Below are 18,793 nucleotides of genomic sequence, written 5' to 3'. Positions count from 1 at the left end.
CATAGAACCGTACTTAGCTGCAGAGGAGGGAAGGGGGGAACGGTGGCATCTGCATCCATACAGTTTTATAAAGATATCTGGGATCTCAAAATACTATGAATTCCTGACAGTTAGGAAGAACTGATACTGCATCTCAAAGTTTAATAACCAAACAGTTCTCTTTTCAGCTCCATTTCCCAAACTGATGGTCTCGAGGTAGGAAATCTGACAGTATGTGATCTTAAACATGTTGATTTTTTTTTAATTTTTTTAATGTTTATTTATTTTTGAGACAGAGTATGAGTGGGGGAGGAGCAGAGAGATAGGGAGACACAGAATCTGAAGCAGGCTCCAGGTTCTGAGCTGTCAGCACAGAGCCTGACATAGGGTAAACCCACGAACTGTGAGATCATGACCTGAGCCGAAGTCGGATACTTAACCGACTGAGCCACCTGGGCACCCCTTAAACATGTTGATATTAAAACAAACATAAATCTAGTATGGAGTACAAACTTCAAGTAATTTAACAAATGTCTCTGAGTTCATATATCATTTCCCCTAATTGTTTTATCAATAATGTTGTCTACCAATGACCCATATTTAACAAATAAGAACACAAGGGCAAAAATCACACTGGAATTCAGATCTTTGTCCTGAACACTTTGTCCAGTGATGACTTTTTCACTAATACTGAAGTAAAAATTTAGCCATTACTTTATAATTTTATAACCCTAAGATTATAATTTATTCTAAGTTCTGTCCTTAAAAATGTGAAGTGAGTTAATATCCTTAAAGTTGCAAAAAATGTAGAAATATAAAAACATTATTCAGTATATATTTTTCTTTAATTGTATTTCCTACTTCAGTAGTATGTGGGAGTTCTTTTCTTCCTGCTAACGAATAGTTTTTTAGTAGCTTTTAAAGAAAAAATATGAACTTAGGTCCAAATAATTTGTGACACAAAAACCGTAAATTCTATTATCCAAAAACAATTAAGAGCTTTTTTAAAATTTCTTTTTTCAACGTTTATTTATTTTTGGGACAGAGAGAGAGCATGAACGGGGGAGGGGCAGAGAGAGAGGGAGACACAGAATCGGAAACAGGCTCCAGGCTCTGAGCCATCAGCCCAGAGCCTGACGCGGGGCTCGAACTCACGGACCGCGAGATCGTGACCTGGCTGAAGTCGGACGCTTAACTGACTGCGCAACCCAGGCGCCCCAATTAGGAGCTTTTTAAATGGAATCACACAACATCCTAAAAGGCACTGGGATTCTTCCACTTTTAAACCACTGCTAAGCTGGAAAAAAAAATCTGGTTCTATCAGGAATCTCAGAATTAAGTGTTCTCAGTATAGAGTACCATTTCAGGAAAAAGCTATTCAGCTCTCACCTCCAACATAATTAGGCTTCATATACTCTTCTAAGAAACCAAAACAAATACTGAAATCAAAATAAAAGATTACTTAAGGCTAATTATCCTACATACAGGTTGTTTTAGTTCCTTGTTTTAAGCCCCCTTCTATAATATTAATAAAGTAAAATTAATATTTTACTGCAAAGAAAATTTATGGCTAGGGATATGTAAAATATATTTTTGTCATTAGTTCTTCCATAAATACTGCATAGTGCCATTACCCAAATGGCAGGAACACTTTATGCCTACACTTCACTTCTGTATTTACAAAGAGAAGTTGCATGACTTAGATAAATGTAAGTATCAGTGAAGGTTTAACAATGGAAATGCAATCTAACATCCATAATATCTGATATTTTACAGACAGCAATGAGCAACGTAGAAGAGATATATTTTTAAATACCTTTCATTTGAGTGACCTTATGTAAAATATAAAAGATCATTTAGAAGTTCTTGGTCTCCTAAGGACATTTTCAAATGCACTTAGAGAAATAGTGAGATCTTTAAGAAATATCTTCCATGTCCACATCCTGTTGTAATTTCTGCACCATTTTTTCTTCCAATTGCTTTCCTTTGCCTTTAAAAACAAATTTTAAAAAAATATCAATCCACTGTAACCTTGCAGAACTCTTAGCAACATTCTATAAAGGATCTTAGATGGTTTAAAATAGCCAATTCTAAGAAATTTAAGAATAGTAACCAAACCCACACAGGTCTTATGATATGTCATACATAAAATAAGCATTCCATACACATTTATTCATTTCACCCTAACATGCATTTTAAATATGAGAGAACACAGACACAGAGATGGATAAAATTGTCCCAGATCACTCAGTAAGCCCAGTAAGCTCAAGAGAGAATTTGAACCCTGGCCCTCTGGCTCCAAGGTCTCTGTTCTTTATAGTGTACTTACCTACCCTAAGAGGGTTACCTAAAAAGTTACATAACAACAGCTCATTACTGTTGTTCTGGGTGTAAGTTCACATCGTCTATATGTGAAACAAATGCTCCACGATTTTGCCTATTTTAATAAAAGATGGTACAAAAATTAACTCGTTAAATACTTAACTATTCAATATATAAAGAATTTGACCTTACTAAGGTTTCGACATGGAATCATTCACAGGAATTAACTCTTGAACTAAATCTCACCAAAATTTCTCTCCCTTCAGGTAATCTGCATAAGTAAATCATATAACAGATGGTATTTGGTGCCAGCTGAGTGAAGACTGGTTTTCTAGCACCACAAAAGAAACTATGCACACAAACAACTGCCCAAATGAGTGACTATAGGCAAGTTATATAAACTTAAGGAGAAAGTTTTAATACAAACAGTAGTATCAGAACCCAGAAAGCTAAGGAACAGAAGCTCAGACTCAAAAGGCCTGGGCCTCTGTATTTATCCTAAGTTGCACAAGTCCCATACCAACCAAAGTTGGAAAACCACTAATAAAAAACACTATTATTTAATAAAAAGTATGAAATAGGCAAAAATCTATTAAATTAATACTCAAATATGACTAGCTTATGGAATACAAGATTTTTCTGAAGGGAAGAAAAACACCATTTGCAATAAATTAGAACTGGGCAATACAATGAATAAATTATATTTTTATAAACAAAGTCATATCATAAATGTGATATTTACATGAAAAAATGCCCATAAAAAGTTGACTAGCACCCACTTAACCAGACCACAACAATCCTGACTCTTGATTTCTCTACTGAAAGAGAACTTCTGTGTAATACAGCACTTACCGGCAAGAGGGGCCCGGATAAGATGAATGTTTTGCTTGACTTCTTTGATGTCCTGAACTTTCTGTAATTCTTTATTTTTCTTTAATCTAGGACACAACACATAAAAGCCGAAACTAGTTACTAAAATTGCTTTAAAAGACATTAATTCATAATTTATCAAAATTATTTTAGCCAGGGATTAGCAGTAAGAACTCAAAATTATTTTCCAGTTCCTAATTAGCTTAAGAAATTCTTACACTACCACTGGTTCATTGACTGTATCCCTAGTACTTAGGAATAAACTGGGGATTAATATATATTTGCTGAGTGAATGAAGAAATGTGATTGAAGAATTAAATGTCAGACATCAATGTCTATTATATAGATATAGTGCAAACCTCTCAAATGCTAAAGTACCTAGATCTTTTCTCCTCAAACGAAATAGTCTCTGTGCTAATTTTTCTGATCAGTAATACAAGAACACAAAACACATGTGAGACAAACATGCTAACAGACTAGTTCTCAAACATTTAGCTTTTGTTTCTATATCACTTGAACATTTTTTTAAAGCCAGAAAGCTGTCGGCACATGCTTTTCTATGACAAACCAAATAGTAATGTAATCAAAAACAAATGCTCCTGGGACACCTGGGTGGCTGTCTGTCAAGTGTCCTACTCTTAATCTCATGGTTCGTGGGATCTAGCCAAGAGTGGGCTCTGCATTGATAGCATGGAGCCTGCTTGGGATTCTAGCTCTCCTCTCTCTACCCCTCCCCTGCTTACACGTGTAGACCCTCTCTCTTAAAAAAAAAAAAAAAAAAAAAAAAAAAAATCCCTGCTCTAAAGAAACAGCCAATTCCAGGCCAGGGAAGTATAAGATGAGGCCACATCTTCTTAGCCATCAATCAAGAAAGCACCCAAAGAAAGATGAGGAAATTCACAATGAAATGGGACCCTGCCTGAAGGGATGCCCAGTAGCCTATATGGAGCACTTACAACATTAAAATAATGACAAAGAATTATCACCCCTTGAATACCAGAAGAATCAATGAATACACACAGATACATGAATAAATAAAGGAATACATTTTGAAACTGGAAAAGGGAAAAGCTCCTTTATATGAGAAAGGCAACTAATAAAAGAAAAAATTACTGAACCAGGTACCACTTTGAGTAACTGTGCAGAGGGTCAATGTATTTCCCCTAAGATATGTACTGATCAAAAAGAGCAGAGCTTTTCAATGGAGTGGAAAAAACTGGCAGACACCCCCTTAACCAAGTGATCAATCACTTGAAACAATATGTGGCTCCTGCTATGTGTGTCCTTCTTATGTATCATCATTTCTATGATACTCTGGCCAAAAGTACCTAACCTGAATCTAATCATGAGGAAAACAAGATAAACACAAACTGAGGAACATTCTATAATATAACTGACCTGTATTCTTCAAAAATGTCAATGTCATTTAAGAGGAGAAACTGTCCAAACTAAAGGAGCTTGAGGAGATAGGACCACTAAATGCAATGCAAGATCCAGGGTTTTCTGTTGCTACTGGAACTGGTGAAATTTAAATAAGGTTTGTAGGTTATATAACCATATCATTCAATGTTAATTTTCTGATTTGGGTAATTATATGATAGGTATCTAAGAACATGTTCTTATTTTTAGAATATATACATAGAAATATACTCAGAAAAAGGGTATCATGTCTTCAACTTACATAAAGACAAGGACAGAGTGAATGTGGCAAAATGCTACCAGAATATACAAGAGTTCTTTATACTATTCTTGCAAGTTTTCTGAAGTTATGTGAAAAAAATTTCTCTGGATTTCTACTAGTAATTATTTTTCCAAGAGTTACTCTACACATGTTCATACCTGTTCATTATAAATTTAGCTTGGCGTTTCTGTTTGATCTCTTCAACTCTCTTCATTGCATCAACTACAAAAAAAAATAAGAGTTACGTATTTTTGCACATTCAAGCAAGAGCTTTAATAATCACTTTATTCTGACTTAGAAATGGCTTAAATGAAACCCTCATTGCACAAACAATCCCTACTAAAATAGCTGAAGAAGGTAGGTACTCTTAGAGTTAACAGTAATGTCAGCTATCTTTCACAAATACAGCTCTAATTTTTATTTTACAAAAATCTTTACTGCTACTAAATTTTCCTTCTACTTTAAACCAGCCCAAACTTTAAGAATTTGGATTAAGGGCAACAAATCTCATTCTTACCTTGTCCTCTCCGTTTAAAAAAAAAAAAAAAAAAAAAAAAAAAAAAAAAAAGGCACCATCCTGGTAATAAATACTACTTTTTCCTTTAAGTGCCTGGGATATGATCTGCACATGATGAATACTGGTAGAATGAACGAATCAATTTGCCATGTTCCCAACCACTAAAATCCAATAGTTTTGGGAAATGTGTAGAAGGGGTAAATCCAACTATGCTCTACAATCTACATTAGCACTAAGATTAAGACAAACCATACAAGTAATTTTACATTTTCTAGCAGCCACATTTAAAAAGTCAAAATCTAGTGATGTATCTTGTTTTATCCAATATATCCAAAATACTGTCATTTCAACATAATACAAAAATTACTGAGGAATTTTATGCTTGTTTTCATATAAAGTCTTCAAAAACCATGTATTTTACATTTACAGCAAATCTCAGGGCACCTGGGTGAGTCAGTAAGTTAAAAGCATCCCACTTCCACTGGGTCATGATCTCACAGTTCATGATCTCACAGTTCATGAATTCAAGCCCCGCATCAGGCTCTGTGCTGACAGCTCAGAGCCGGGACACGGCTTCAAAATCTGTATCTATCTCTCTGCCCCTCTCCTGCTCATGCTCTGTCTCAAAAATAAATGTTAAAAAAAAATTTTTTTTTTTTTTTAATTTACAGCAAATCTCTATTCAGAATAGCCACATTTTAAGTGTAGCCCCTGTGGTCAGTGGCCGCCAGACTGGGCAACACACTCCCAATCTAACTTCTTCTATTCTGTGGATCTGAAGAATAGCAGGATATTCAAGTAATCTTAAAAGATCACCAATATACTTTAACTATAAAGGATAAAATACAGTGAAAAAACCTGTCAGATGCCACCTTAAACAATGATCAAAGTTAACACAGCCAGTAATAAGACCAATGGACAGCAGGAGGTAGCTCCTAATAGGATACAACGATAAGAACTCAGCATCCCATCTATGATTACCCAAATCTAACACTGAGGCAGTATCAAACAAAAGTCAATTAAGGGACTTTATACCAAACACTTGACCCATACTCTTCAAAACCAGTATCAGTGCACGTGGGTGGCTCAGTTAAGCATCCAACTTCAGCTCATGTCATGATCTCACAGTTTGTGGGTTCAAGCCCCACATTGGGCTCTGTGCTGACAACTCAGAACCTAGAACCTGCTTCAGATTCTAGGTCTCCCTCTCTCTTGCCCCTCCCCCACTCATTTTCTCTCTCTCCCCCAAAAATAAACATTAAAAAATTTTTTTAAATCTGTCAGTATCATAAAATATAAAAACTTGGGAACTGTTTCAAATTCAAAGAGACATGACCTGTACTATTCCTCCACAGGTCTAAGATTAAATGATAATACTGTACCAATGTTAATTTCTTAATTTTAAAAACTATGCTATGGTTATTTACAAGAATGTTCTATTTTTCAGGAAATACTCTTTCTACTAAACTACTTACGGATAAAAACATTATATATGCAACTTAAAAACTTCAAAATATTATAAAAGGAAAACAAAGGACAGAGAATGGTAAATTTAATAACATTTGAGGAATCAAAGATGAAGGATATCAGAATTCTGCAGCTTTTCTGTTCAGTCTAAAAATATGTCAAAATAAAATCATTTAAGTGTAATCTGGAGACCAGCCAACATTGATACCACCTGAAAGCATGTCAGAAATGCAGAATCTTAAGTCCCACCAAGACATGCTATATCGCAATCTGCATTTTAACAAGATCCCCCAAAGGTCTCATGGAGCCACTGGTATTAAGATAATGTCTACATGAATAATCTAAGACAGAGTCAACTTTAAATCTGCTCATGCTAAATATGTAACTTTTTTCTTTCTCTACTTTCAACAAAAATATGGCCCAGTTCTGGTACTCAAAAGTATTTCTATACCTTAAAGTTACTCAGAAGGGAAATAAACAGCAGTGGCAGGGAGGGGCACCTGGGTGGTGCAATCGGCTAAGCGTCCAACTCCATTTCATCTCAGGTCACGATCTCAGTGTTCATGAGAACAAGCCCTACTTCAGGCTCTGGGCTGACAGCCTGCTTGGGATTCTCTCTGCCTCTCCCCCTACACACACATGCGTGCTTTCTTTCTCTCAAAATAAGTAAACTTTTCAAAAAAGTGGCAGGTAAATCCTCTCCAAAAAATAAGACACTACCTTTCCAAATATTGCAAAAGACTGAAAAATTTTTAATGTAAGAAACACCTGATTTTTTTTTAATGTTTATTTTTTTGAGAGAACAAGAGACAGAATGAGCAGGGGAAGGGCATAGAGAAAGAGACACAGAATCCAAAGCAGCCTCCAGGCTCTGAGCTATCAGCACAGAGCCTGACATGGGGCTAGACTCATAAACAGCAAGATCATGACCTGAGCCAAAGTCGAACACTTAACCAACTGAGCCACCCAGGTGCCCCAGGAAACACCTGATATTAAAATTGACCTGCAACACAAAGACCTGAAGGATAAAATACAAACTTTTCTTCCTAGGATTCTTGTTTTTGAAGTTCTCCTGCTGTTTCTGTGGACACCAGCATCTTAACAAAAGTTGCTCAGTCCACACCTTTCCACAATTCAAAAACGTAAGCAATGAATATAAAACTGCCAACAGATTAGCTTCAGACCTGATGATACTGAAATAGAGGGTGTGGGGAAGCAACAAATCTTTTAGAAGAGTAACATTTTTTTGGAATACTACTAAAAGTTTTTATTAACTGTGCAGTAGGAAATAGTTTTAAGTTCCAAAAGACTCATACTGTCTACTGAGAAAGTTTTCTATGAAAAGTCTACTTTTAGGATCTCAAAAGGAAAGGATAATAGAATCTATGCGGGGGGGGGGGGGACCCTCAATAGAGCACTGCTGCTTATAGAATTTACTTATGTAGGGGTGCCTGGGTGGCTCAGTCGGTTAAGCGTCCGACTTTCTCAGGTCATAATCTCATGATTCGTGGGTTCTGTACTGACAGCTCAAAGCCTGGAGCCTGTTTCAGATTCTGCATGTCCCTCTCTCTCTCTGCCCCTCCCCTGCTCGCACTCTGTCTCTGTGTCTCAAAAATAAATAAAAATTTTTTTTTAAATTTACATATGTATAAATAAGTGGGGCAGTGATTGATAACATATGAACCAGTTACTGTGTAAGAGAAACAATAAAATAGGAATACTCAGTGAAGTGCATCAGAAGGGCAGGGACTATATGTGCCCTGTTCATCTTTGTATGCAAGACTAAGTACTTATTGTTAAAATACATGAAGTCTTACGATACACAATTGTATCTTTCAGGAACAGTGTTAATAACAGGAAACCAGCACAGAGGGTCATAGTAACTGAATATCCACAGACGACTAAAATATTCACCTGTTTCAACATCAAACTGAATCTCCACCAAGTAATAGTTATAAAATATGTAAAAATGATCTGGAGCTGCTATCCTCAAACAGTAACAAAGAAAATAAAGTCCAAAATTAAATGAAATTCAATGGGATATAAAAATGCTTTCAGACCTTCTAATAACATCTCTGACAAGTTTGTCTTTTAGATCATTTTAAGAATTCTTACCAAAAATTTGTAATAATGCGTGGTGATGGATACCAACTAGACTTTGTCATTTCACAATATATATAAGTATCAAATCATTATTACACTGTATACCTGAAACTAATATGTTCTATGTCATTTATACCTCAATTAAAAAAAAAGAATCCCATTAATCTCTTTAGAAATCCTTGAGTTTAAATCAGCATTATTTCCTTATCAAATAAACCCACTATATTCAACTGCTTTCAGAAATTAACTCTTCCTCTAATTGCAAAACAGAGGGAAAGACCTTATTTAAAAGAAACCAAACATCAAGGTTATGTGGAAAGGCAATTCCAAAACTGGAGTCTAAATTCTTCACATAGTCCAGAAAGATAAAGCTTTAGAGAGTGTCAAATACTACTACAAAGGCCCCAATTTTTCAATTCCTCCCCTGAAGTGTTGTGACTGGGCAAAAGGTGATAAAAAGGATGCCCTGACTATGATCCATTCAAGACTGATAAAGTCTACAGGACCCCAAGCCCTGGAGACTTCTAAATAACAAACCAACTATATCACCTCCACACCCAAGACTATATAAATGGCTAAAGAACACGTAAGACAGGCATGGGGAGAAGAAAAGTCAGGGACAAGGACCTCAAACATACGCAAAGGGTCATCTACAAGCTAACTTAAGGAATTTAGTTTTACTACATATGGGGTTTTTTTTTTTTTCACTAAAGTCTCTGCCTACTTCAGGAAAAAGAGGGAAAAAGACAAGGACTAGTTACCATTGCTTTTAACTTCAGCAGCCTATAGCTCCACTTATACCTAAGTCATGCACTTAGAAGTTCTATTAGAAAATGTAATTATCACCTTAGGTGCTACACTTTTTAATTTTACAGAAGCATTACGTTTTATAAAGTATACCGAATGTTTATATCCCTAAACTAAATTATCTAAACTTATAAAGTGTGTTAGGTTGGGGCACCTGGGTGGCTCAGTCAGCTAAGCATCTGCCTCTTGATTTTGGCTCAGGTTTGATCTCGCAGTTCGTAAGTTCAAGCCCCACATTAGGCTCTGTACTGACAGTGCAGAGGCTGCTTGGGATTCTCTCTCTCTCTGTCTCTCTGCCCCTTTCCCCACTTAAGTGCACACAGCATGTGCACGCTCTCTCAAAATAAATGAAAAAAAAGTGTTAACTTTTGTGTATATTTTAACTATGCCACACTCACCCCAAAAAAGTATTCTCCACTTTTATTTTTTCTCAGATTTTTAGGTATTTTTATATCTGTGTAGGCACTTCAAATCATATCTAATAATTACATTATTTTTATAATGTATATATCAGCCAATTCTGAAAAGGATTTGGGGCAGTTTATAACAAAAGATGCAAGTACAACAGAACTAGTAAAACAAAGATAAAGAATAAAAGCTAATCAATGAAAACATTTAAGCAACATAAAACATTAAATTCAAGGTAATATCCCAAACAAGTCTCTAAAATTCCCGGTATTCCTTTGTGACTTACTAGTTTTATTCCATAGCTCTCGCTGGTATTTAACAGGTTCATTTCTACGTTTTTCAAATTCAAATGAATTATCCTGTAAGAGAGGGAAAAATAATGGTTTTAAGGGAGATACAGAGGAAGCATTACTTAAAACTTTATTCTCCTTTTCACAAGGGTTCCAAGTATTTCAAACCATGGACACATATTAAGATTTCCCCAGGGTGGCCCCAGCAAACCCAAGTTTTCATACTTTTTCTCCTTTTCACACCAGATGTATAAGACAGCCCTACTGAAAATACCAATCTGTATACAAGTGATTCTTAAGAGGACATCGTGAGGAAGGTATTAGCCCCATCCTTCAGAGGGGCATATATCAAGGAGATTATAAAAAAAACTGAAGAGGCCTCCCTAATTTCCAGTTCCTAGATGAGACTCACAGGCAGAAAACTTTCTATGAGGCTGAACCATATGAATTACTACTTTTCAAAGATCAAAATGAGTCAACCATTGAGAATTTCATATGGTTCAACCTAAAAACCTATCATGTATGTTCATATATCTCAACACTTATGTACCTTTGTTATAGCATAAAGCTATATAACTACACATCTTCAAATAAATGTGGTGCTACTCTGCATGACATAATTCACTCCCAGAAATTCTTCAGGTGCCCTTTAAATGTACTTGGTATTTTGACAGTTAATAATCCTATTTACCTTAAAACATGAGAAACAATTTTAGAAAAGCTATAGTTCTCTTAGAAAAACTATAGGTATGTTTCTTAGTTTTCAAATTTATGTGAGATAGGCACATGGAACAGCATTAACTCTGTATTTACCTATTTCATTTATTTATTTTTTTTTTTTTTTTAATTTTTTTTTTCAACGTTTATTTATTTTTGGGACAGAGAGAGACAGAGCATGAACGGGGGAGGGGCAGAGAGAGAGGGAGACACAGAATCGGAAACAGGCTCCAGGCTCTGAGCCATCAGCCCAGAGCCCGACGCGGGGCTCGAACTCACGGACCGCGAGATCGTGACCTGGCTGAAGTCGGACGCTCAACCGACTGCGCCACCCAGGCGCCCCCCTATTTCATTTATATACACGTGACCTACTCAGTCACAATAACCTCAGCAAAGACAAGGTAACTGGTCACCAGCAGATGACTGTGACTGGCATCCTTTCTTCACTCATGCAGTTGTCACTTGCATTTGAAGTGCTAAGTTTATTCTCATCCATACCAGAAATCATTTTTGTGACAATAATTGTGATTTGGCTTTGCATCTTGTCAAAATACATTCTCCTCATTCGTGGAAAACGAGGAGTATTAAGGAAGCCAGGAAAAGGCTTCACTACAATTGCTTAGACACTGCCCTTAAGGAGTAGAGAGGTGGGAAAGTCAAACAAGGAGGGAAGGAACAGTTCAAAGGTCTTCCTCCCTCAAAGGAGGCTTATGCAGCAGCTTTCACCTCCTCCTTTACATGGGTCATACGTGAACTAGCTTCACCAGGCCCTTATACCAACTCAGTACCAACAACCTGATGATGGCTGACTCATGCATGATATTCTCTCACCCTTGACTATCCACTATTCCTCCTTCTACCAACACTATTACCTAATTTCTCTGTTCTTGAAGTCCTGTAAGAAAATCCAGAAACTGATAAATGAGTCTACTACAAATCTTATCAGAACCCTTAATGTTGGTGATGAATCCTTTAATTAATCTCTTGGCTTTGTCTCAAAATCCTTGAGTAGCAATTTTCAACTTCACCTCAATCTATTTAAATGATTTTCCCTTTTGTTTGCAGGAGCTAAAAAATGGTTTTCTGAGAACAAGGAAAATCACGTCCAAAAAATGAATTAGGAATTTTTTTCCTTTTCAAAATTCTACCGATTTATCGTTTTTAGGATCATGTGAGAATTAGATTATTATCAGAACCAAACCCAAATAAATCACTTACCAATTCTCATCACAGGAAGCGTTGTTATAGTTAATTAAATTATATGCCCTCCCCTGTAAAAGTTAAAATTTTAAAAACTGTAAAAATTCCATTGAAAGCTAACTATACTCACCACTGTAAGCTCTTTACCAGCTGCTTTACGGAATGCTTTAGTCCACCTGACCTTGCGAGGATTGCGCTTCTTTTTAAAGTTTTTATGACACTTGGATTTACAGAATCTGAACACCTATAAGAAAAGTTAAAATAGTGGAAAGTCAACATTACGATTTTTTCTATCGTAGGATGTTACCCCTGCCCAGACAAAATATACTGCAAAGTCTGAAAAATGACAATGGTTGTACTCACAATTTCTTCTTACAACACCACTTAGAAATACATGTAAACGTGTAAGATGAAATGTAAATTGAACTATTTTTTGACTAAAACCTATCAAATATCACAGCTAAAGGCTAAGGGCCCCCAAAATAATATGGTTAAGAAACTACCAGTCATGTTTATAGATTAACAGTAAAACCTTACAGTCATCTTAAATAAAAAATGGTATTTGCAAGGAAAGTCACTTATTTAAATCCCTGCCCACTTAATAATAATTCTCAAAATTCACTTTCTATATACCTCAATGTGGGAGGTGGGGGTAGTTTCAAACTACTCCTGTGAATCCCTTTTTGTTCTTTCCATCCTTTTTGTTAAAAGCACAAAATAATTTCAAAAAAGCAACGAACAATGGCTACAGATTTGTTTTCTAAAATATGTATTCATAGTAGGAAATTCTTCAATACTCTAATTCTCCACCTTCATCCCAGAAGATATTATCCTTTAACAGTGCTAACTTAAAGTTTAATGATGCTTCAATATGCCAGTGAAATGGCTAATTAGGACTCATTATAAGTCTACAATGCATATTTTGTTACTTTGTAATGTCTCCAAACACAATGCAATTTGTATGTGTACAGGAAATCTGAGAAGAAAAAGTACTTAGGAGTATATGGATCTTGGCAAATAAAATTAAGGTGAATCATCACACCTAGAAGATGTGACCTATCTTCTAGGTCTAATTAAGTATAAAAAAGGTCAAAATGAAGTATAAACATTTCAAATTTTGTGTATACATCACAAACCTGCATATATATCACAAGCCAAAATACTTTTCTTTTTTTTAATCTTTATTTATTTTTGAGAGAGAGAGAGAGAGCGCAAGCAGGGAAGGAACAGAGAAGGAGACACAGAATCCGAAGCAGGCTCCAGGCTCCGAGCTGTCAGCACAGAGCCCAAAGCGGGGCTCAACTCATGAACCATGAGATCATGACCTGAGCCAAAGTCAGATGCTTAACTAACTGAGCCCCCCAGGTGCCCCGCCAAAATACTTTTCATTTTATGTACACTTTGTTCTATGGGGAAATTCAAGCAGGTCCCCATATACACTAGAACACAGTTTTCTTAGAAATATTCAATACTAGGGTCGTCTGGGTGGCTCAGTCAGTTGGGCATTCATTCAACTCTTGATTTCGGCTCAGGTCAGGATCCCAGGGTCATGTGATGGGGTTCCACATTGGGACCGAGCATGGTGCCTGTTGGGATATTCTTTCTTTCTCTCTCTCACTCTCTCTCTCTCTGTGTGTGTGTGTGTTCCTGTTCCTCCCTGTCCCCTCCTGGCCCTCCCTCTCACTCAAAAAAAAAAAAAAAAAAAAGCCAATACTAGTTTAATCTGATCTGGGTCAGTACCTCCTGGAGAGCCCTCTCCTAAGAGACAAGGGTCAAAACATGCCTGTATTATAAGTTTCAAAGCAAGTAGAAATCTAAGAATACAATGGATCTCCTGGAGTACCCCACCATGAATTCATATCAGTAATTTTGTATTTTTAGCCCAAAGGACTATTGCCTTTTACAGTAAAAGCCTCCTACATTTAATGCCTACTAGATAACTCCTAGACAAGTCCCCATTTCTGAGATACACCTAATGAGAGGTTTGAACTTGTCCTGGATCTCCTCAATTCCAAACTGAGCCAATGTAAAGTTATACATAGAGAGGTCTATTTGAACTCTGTATCTAATAGATGTTAACTGAAAAGCACAATAAAGTACCTGAAAAGACTGGAATCAATGGAGCTATGAAGGGAATTCAACCAACAAATAAGAAAGATCTACTATGTGTCTGATATTACCAGGTACTAGGGATACAAGAATAATTAAAACATCATACTCTATCTTGAGAAGGTTAGGACAGCATTGTAATAAAGTCTCACTTTACAATGAAGAGATTGAGATCAGGGTAGGGCATAAACAATGGGATAAAACTACATACAATGGTCATACGTAAGTAAAATGGAAATATAAAAAAAGGAAGTGGTGGGTAAGTGGTGGATGGATTGTGAGGCAAAGCTTCATAGGCTCAAGTTTCCCTCTTAAACTAGTCCTCTATCATCCTCAGTCTTCAACATGCAGATTAAATGATCTAATACCTCAGCTTCAAAGTTCTTCAACTCTTAAACTCCACTGACTGAATACTTATTAAGCACTCATTAAGGGTGCATGTATTTTTTATGTTTGAAAAGTATATAAAAATATGGAATATTAACACTAATTGTACCCTTAAGAAAATACCTAAGAAGCGTAAGAGGGGAGGTCTCTATGAAAAACAGTCCCTGGGTGGCTCAAGTCGGTTGGGCCTCCAACTTCAGCTCAGGTCATGATCTCACTGCTCATGGGTTTGACCCCCCACATCAGGCTCTGTGCTGTTATCTCAGCCTGGAGCCTGCTTTGGATTCTGTGTCTTCCTCTCTCCCCCTCCCCCATTCACACCTCTCTCTCTCTCAAAAATACACAAGAAGGAAGGGAGGGAGGGAGGGAGGGAGGGAGGGAGGGAGGGAGGGAGGAAGGAAGGAAGGAAGGAAGGAAGAACAGTCACAAAAGCTAAGAGAAAAAAGGCAGAAAACCTATTAGGAAGCTATAAAAGTAACAAGTGCCTAATATGAAACCAGAGTGGGAGGCCAAAAAGAAAGCAAAGACCACTAAACTTTGCACAGCCAGGTTAAGACTTGGTAACTAGATTAAAAAAAGGTAAAAGGTTCAAAGATGACTCTCACATTTCTAGCAAAACTGTCTAGGCATAGGACAGTAGTATTAAATGAGAAAGCAAAAAAGATGTGAATTAGGAACTCTCAGTAACCTCACTGGTACAAACAGGATTTCCCCATCCAGTGGAAAATTCAGACTAGAGCAAAGAAGGTACAGATTTGGACATCATAAACACAGAAAGAACGAGATTCCTATCTTCCTTAGTGCTTCAGGGCCTCTGAATCTCATATCCCCAGCCAACTCTGTTCTTGTCTTCCCTAGAGTAAGCTGGCTCGCAGCCAATTCAATACTGTCCTTGCTAGCAATACAGACTTCATCACCATGAACTTCCACTGTGTCTGCCAAATCAACACACAACTCTAGATAGCTCCCATGGTCTTTTGTTCTCATTCCTATACCCACCCGATAAGCCCTGCGGGGCAAAAAACGTAAAATTATAATGACCAGATGATCTACAAAGCCATATTGCCCACTCTGAATTAAACGCCAACCTAACGATCATTAAGTTAGTTTCTATAAATTTTTTATCATGTTCCTGAGATCAGGTATTCAAAATCTTCTACACGTTCTTTCAAGTTCCCAAACCTAGTTTTGGTCCCACACTCTCAGCAAAAACCCCTTGCTCCTAATTAATGACGTCAATATCTTCCATCTATAATAGATACAAGGTGATGAAGCAGAAAGTGTAATTCCTTAGCATAACAAAGTCACCTGTTAAAATATAAAGTCCTAGGTCCAAATGCTGAGAAATAGTATGTTAGAGGAAAGAGATTCGTTCTGATGTAAGAAAGCAAATTCATGTATTATTCACAAAGTCTTTCACAACCAGGTCTCATAATTATGTTTGTATTTTATGTTTATAGATGTATCTTCTTATGTAGACTTACATATATGTGTATTTATAGCCTTACCCCAGGCCTGGATCACCATTCACAAGTCACTTCCCTAAAGACATTGTTTCGCTGTGCCTCTCTTCAACTGTTCACTCTTCCACCACCTAGAATTCCCTCTTCTCACTTTTTTATGCAACATTCAAGATCCAAGATAAATGTCTTTCTGAGCCTTTTCAAATACGACCCTCCCCAACTCACCTCCAGCAACTTCGTAATACATAACTATTATTAGGCCATATGCAGTATTTCTATAGTGTTACAGACACTCCCAACTCTTATTCATCTCTAGGGGCATAGACCCTAGCAATAATGCTTGACTGGGCATACATTCAACAAAGTTTACTTAATTCAAGAACTCCACCCAAGTACAAGAGTGACCAAACAGCCCCCACACACCCCCAGACTACATCAGGCGCTGGCTAAAATAACTCGGGAACCTCACCGCAGCCAGCCCCGGTCAAGGGTGGCCTGGTGTCCAGCTCGTTTCGGGACACCAGGAAGGAGAAACTCCGCAAGCGGGAGGTCGAGGCCGGAGGTCCTCACAAAATCATCCCCTTGTGAGGGCAGCGCGGAAAACGCGAGCCAAACGCCCCAGGTGCAAAGGAACCACGCGCAGAAGCGGCGCTCCTCACGCCCGCGGGAGCGTCGCAGAGCGCGCGCCAGTGTTGGCGACCTCACCTTGCAATCGTTGCGGACAAACATCATGCCGTGGCCGGGGTAAATGGGCCCCGAACAGAAATAACACTTCTCAATACGCATGTTGAAACCGCGTGAGCTCTCACAGACGAAACGCCGAACACGAGTGGAAGTGACGCAACCCGTCACAGGAAGTGGTTCTCTTTAGTACCTGACCCCGGAAATAGTGAGCATGCGTCGGCCCTGAGGGCCCTGGGAAGCGGTCCGAACGTGACAGCGCCTCTCAGCGGTAGCGCGAGCAAAAGCGCTGCCGTTTTGCGCAGGCGCAGAGCTGCAAAGTCGGCTTGGCAGCCTTCACTGTGGGAGGTGGAACGTGGCGGTACGCCGCCTTAGAAACCTGTTCTCACAGCGGGTCGTTTTCCTCTCTACCATACCCTGTAACGTCAGCATTTACTCCTATCTTATGTGATTTGTTCTTTGTCCCTGGCCGACTCCACACACACTGGGATGTCTTTAGGAACTTCTTAACACTGGGGCACTGCCTGCCCCAGACCTGCCACTGACTGGCGTCCCCAGAGTACTTGCGCTGTGGCAGCGAGAACCTGCGGCCTCAACGCTACGACCCAAGCGGTCGAGTCTCTGAAGCTTAGAGAACGTTACCAACAATTTTTGAAAGACTTCTGGTGATTTAAACCTTTTCTCCTCCCTACCCCCTTTTAATTAATATGCATATGGTAAAAACATTTTAATAGGAAACTAAGTTTCCCTCCTCAGACCTCGAGACTTCTCCACAGTGGCAATTGGTTTCTTTTCAAGATTTTCTGTGCATATATAAACATGTTTATTTCTGTGTGCGTGTGTCTCTTTCTTCTTTTTAACACTAATGAGCATCCTATTCACCGTTTTCTGCACCTCGTTGTTACCTGTCTCCCATTATTGGAATAAGAGCTCCATGAGGACAGGGATTTTTGTCGTTTTGTTTACAGCTATAGCCCACAATGATGAAGTCTTGGGGTGATGGTGGGGTGATCCGGAGACAACAACGGCCAAGAAAGAATTCTTGAAGATGTCTTTGGTGCAAAAAGGTGATTTTATTATAAAGCATGGGGACAAGACCCATGTGCAGGAAGGGCTGCACTGGGTTGATAGGTAACTGATTAGATACCCTCAGGTTGTGAAGAGGTTAGGGCTAGAGTAAGTCTCTAAGGTATTTTGGAAACAGGGTTTCCAGGATCTTGAGGGATTAGCTGTTGCCAGGGAAATGCCATTTATTACCGGTTAGTAAAACCTGAGTCATGGAACCATGGAGATGTGTATTAGAGGGGCATAAGCCTGGAGTATGATTGCCAGCATGTATCTTGGGAGTTGAGATAAAGGAAGTTTCCAAAGGAATTTTTATATGTTAAAGTAGACTTACAGGATCCTCAAGGTTGGGATAATGTTAAGCTAAGATTCTCTTTTGCCCCTAGCAAAGTGTCATCATCAAGGCAGCTGAGCTCCTATTGGGAGGTCACTCTGCCTGTTTCAAGAACTAGTCAATGGGAATTTAATTTTTCACTTGCCTTAGTTTCACACATTACCATGTCAAGTAGTTAAACCCTTTCCTTTGTTCTTGGGTAGCCAGGAGTATCCAAGAAATATCACATATTCCACCAGCGAACAGGGGGTACTGTTAGCCTTTATTGTGCCCTCAGCTTGCCCCACACTCCTCATCAACAATACCTAGAAGAGTTCCTGACACATAAATATATATTCTATTATCAATGAATATTTACCATTCTTTTTCACCATTTTGTATAATATGCAATTA

General features: G+C 38.0%; 1 protein-coding gene across 1 annotated transcript; it reads right to left on the bottom strand.

Annotated features, from left to right (window-relative positions):
- Positions 1-1,509: 1,509 nt before the first annotated feature.
- RSL24D1 (ribosomal L24 domain containing 1) lies at positions 1,510-17,146 on the bottom strand. Its single transcript, XM_047075085.1, has 6 exons — positions 17,026-17,146; positions 12,492-12,605; positions 10,441-10,513; positions 5,011-5,074; positions 3,154-3,239; positions 1,510-1,969 (listed from the first exon to the last, which is right to left on the bottom strand). Exons 1-6 carry the CDS (start codon positions 17,104-17,106, stop codon positions 1,896-1,898), a joined length of 492 nt encoding a protein of 163 aa, XP_046931041.1. The 5' UTR covers positions 17,107-17,146; the 3' UTR covers positions 1,510-1,895.
- Positions 17,147-18,793: the final 1,647 nt, after the last annotated feature.

The sequence above is a fragment of the Lynx rufus genome, unplaced genomic scaffold (genome assembly GCF_022079265.1).
Source record: "Lynx rufus isolate CCGP_SWC_20201006 ecotype Redwood Valley unplaced genomic scaffold, mLynRuf1.p SCAF_13, whole genome shotgun sequence".
Taxonomy (NCBI): Eukaryota; Metazoa; Chordata; class Mammalia; order Carnivora; family Felidae; genus Lynx; species Lynx rufus.
The sequence above is the reverse complement of the archived record's forward strand: the minus strand, read 5'-3'. Positions and strand labels throughout refer to the sequence as shown.

What these genes read in the sequence shown, in the direction of transcription:
- RSL24D1 (XM_047075085.1), bottom strand. Translation starts at nt 17,106, where the DNA reads ATGCGTATTGAGAAGTGTTATTTCTGTTCGGGGCCCATTTACCCCGGC. An exon ending in CTGGTAAAGAGCTTACAGTG is followed by an intron (nt 10,514 to 12,491) that starts GTGAGTATAGTT and finishes CCTCTCTTACAG; the next exon opens with GATAATTCATTTGAATTTGA. An exon ending in AGAGCTATGGAATAAAACTA is followed by an intron (nt 5,075 to 10,440) that starts GTAAGTCACAAA and finishes TTTTTTTTGTAG; the next exon opens with TTGATGCAATGAAGAGAGTT.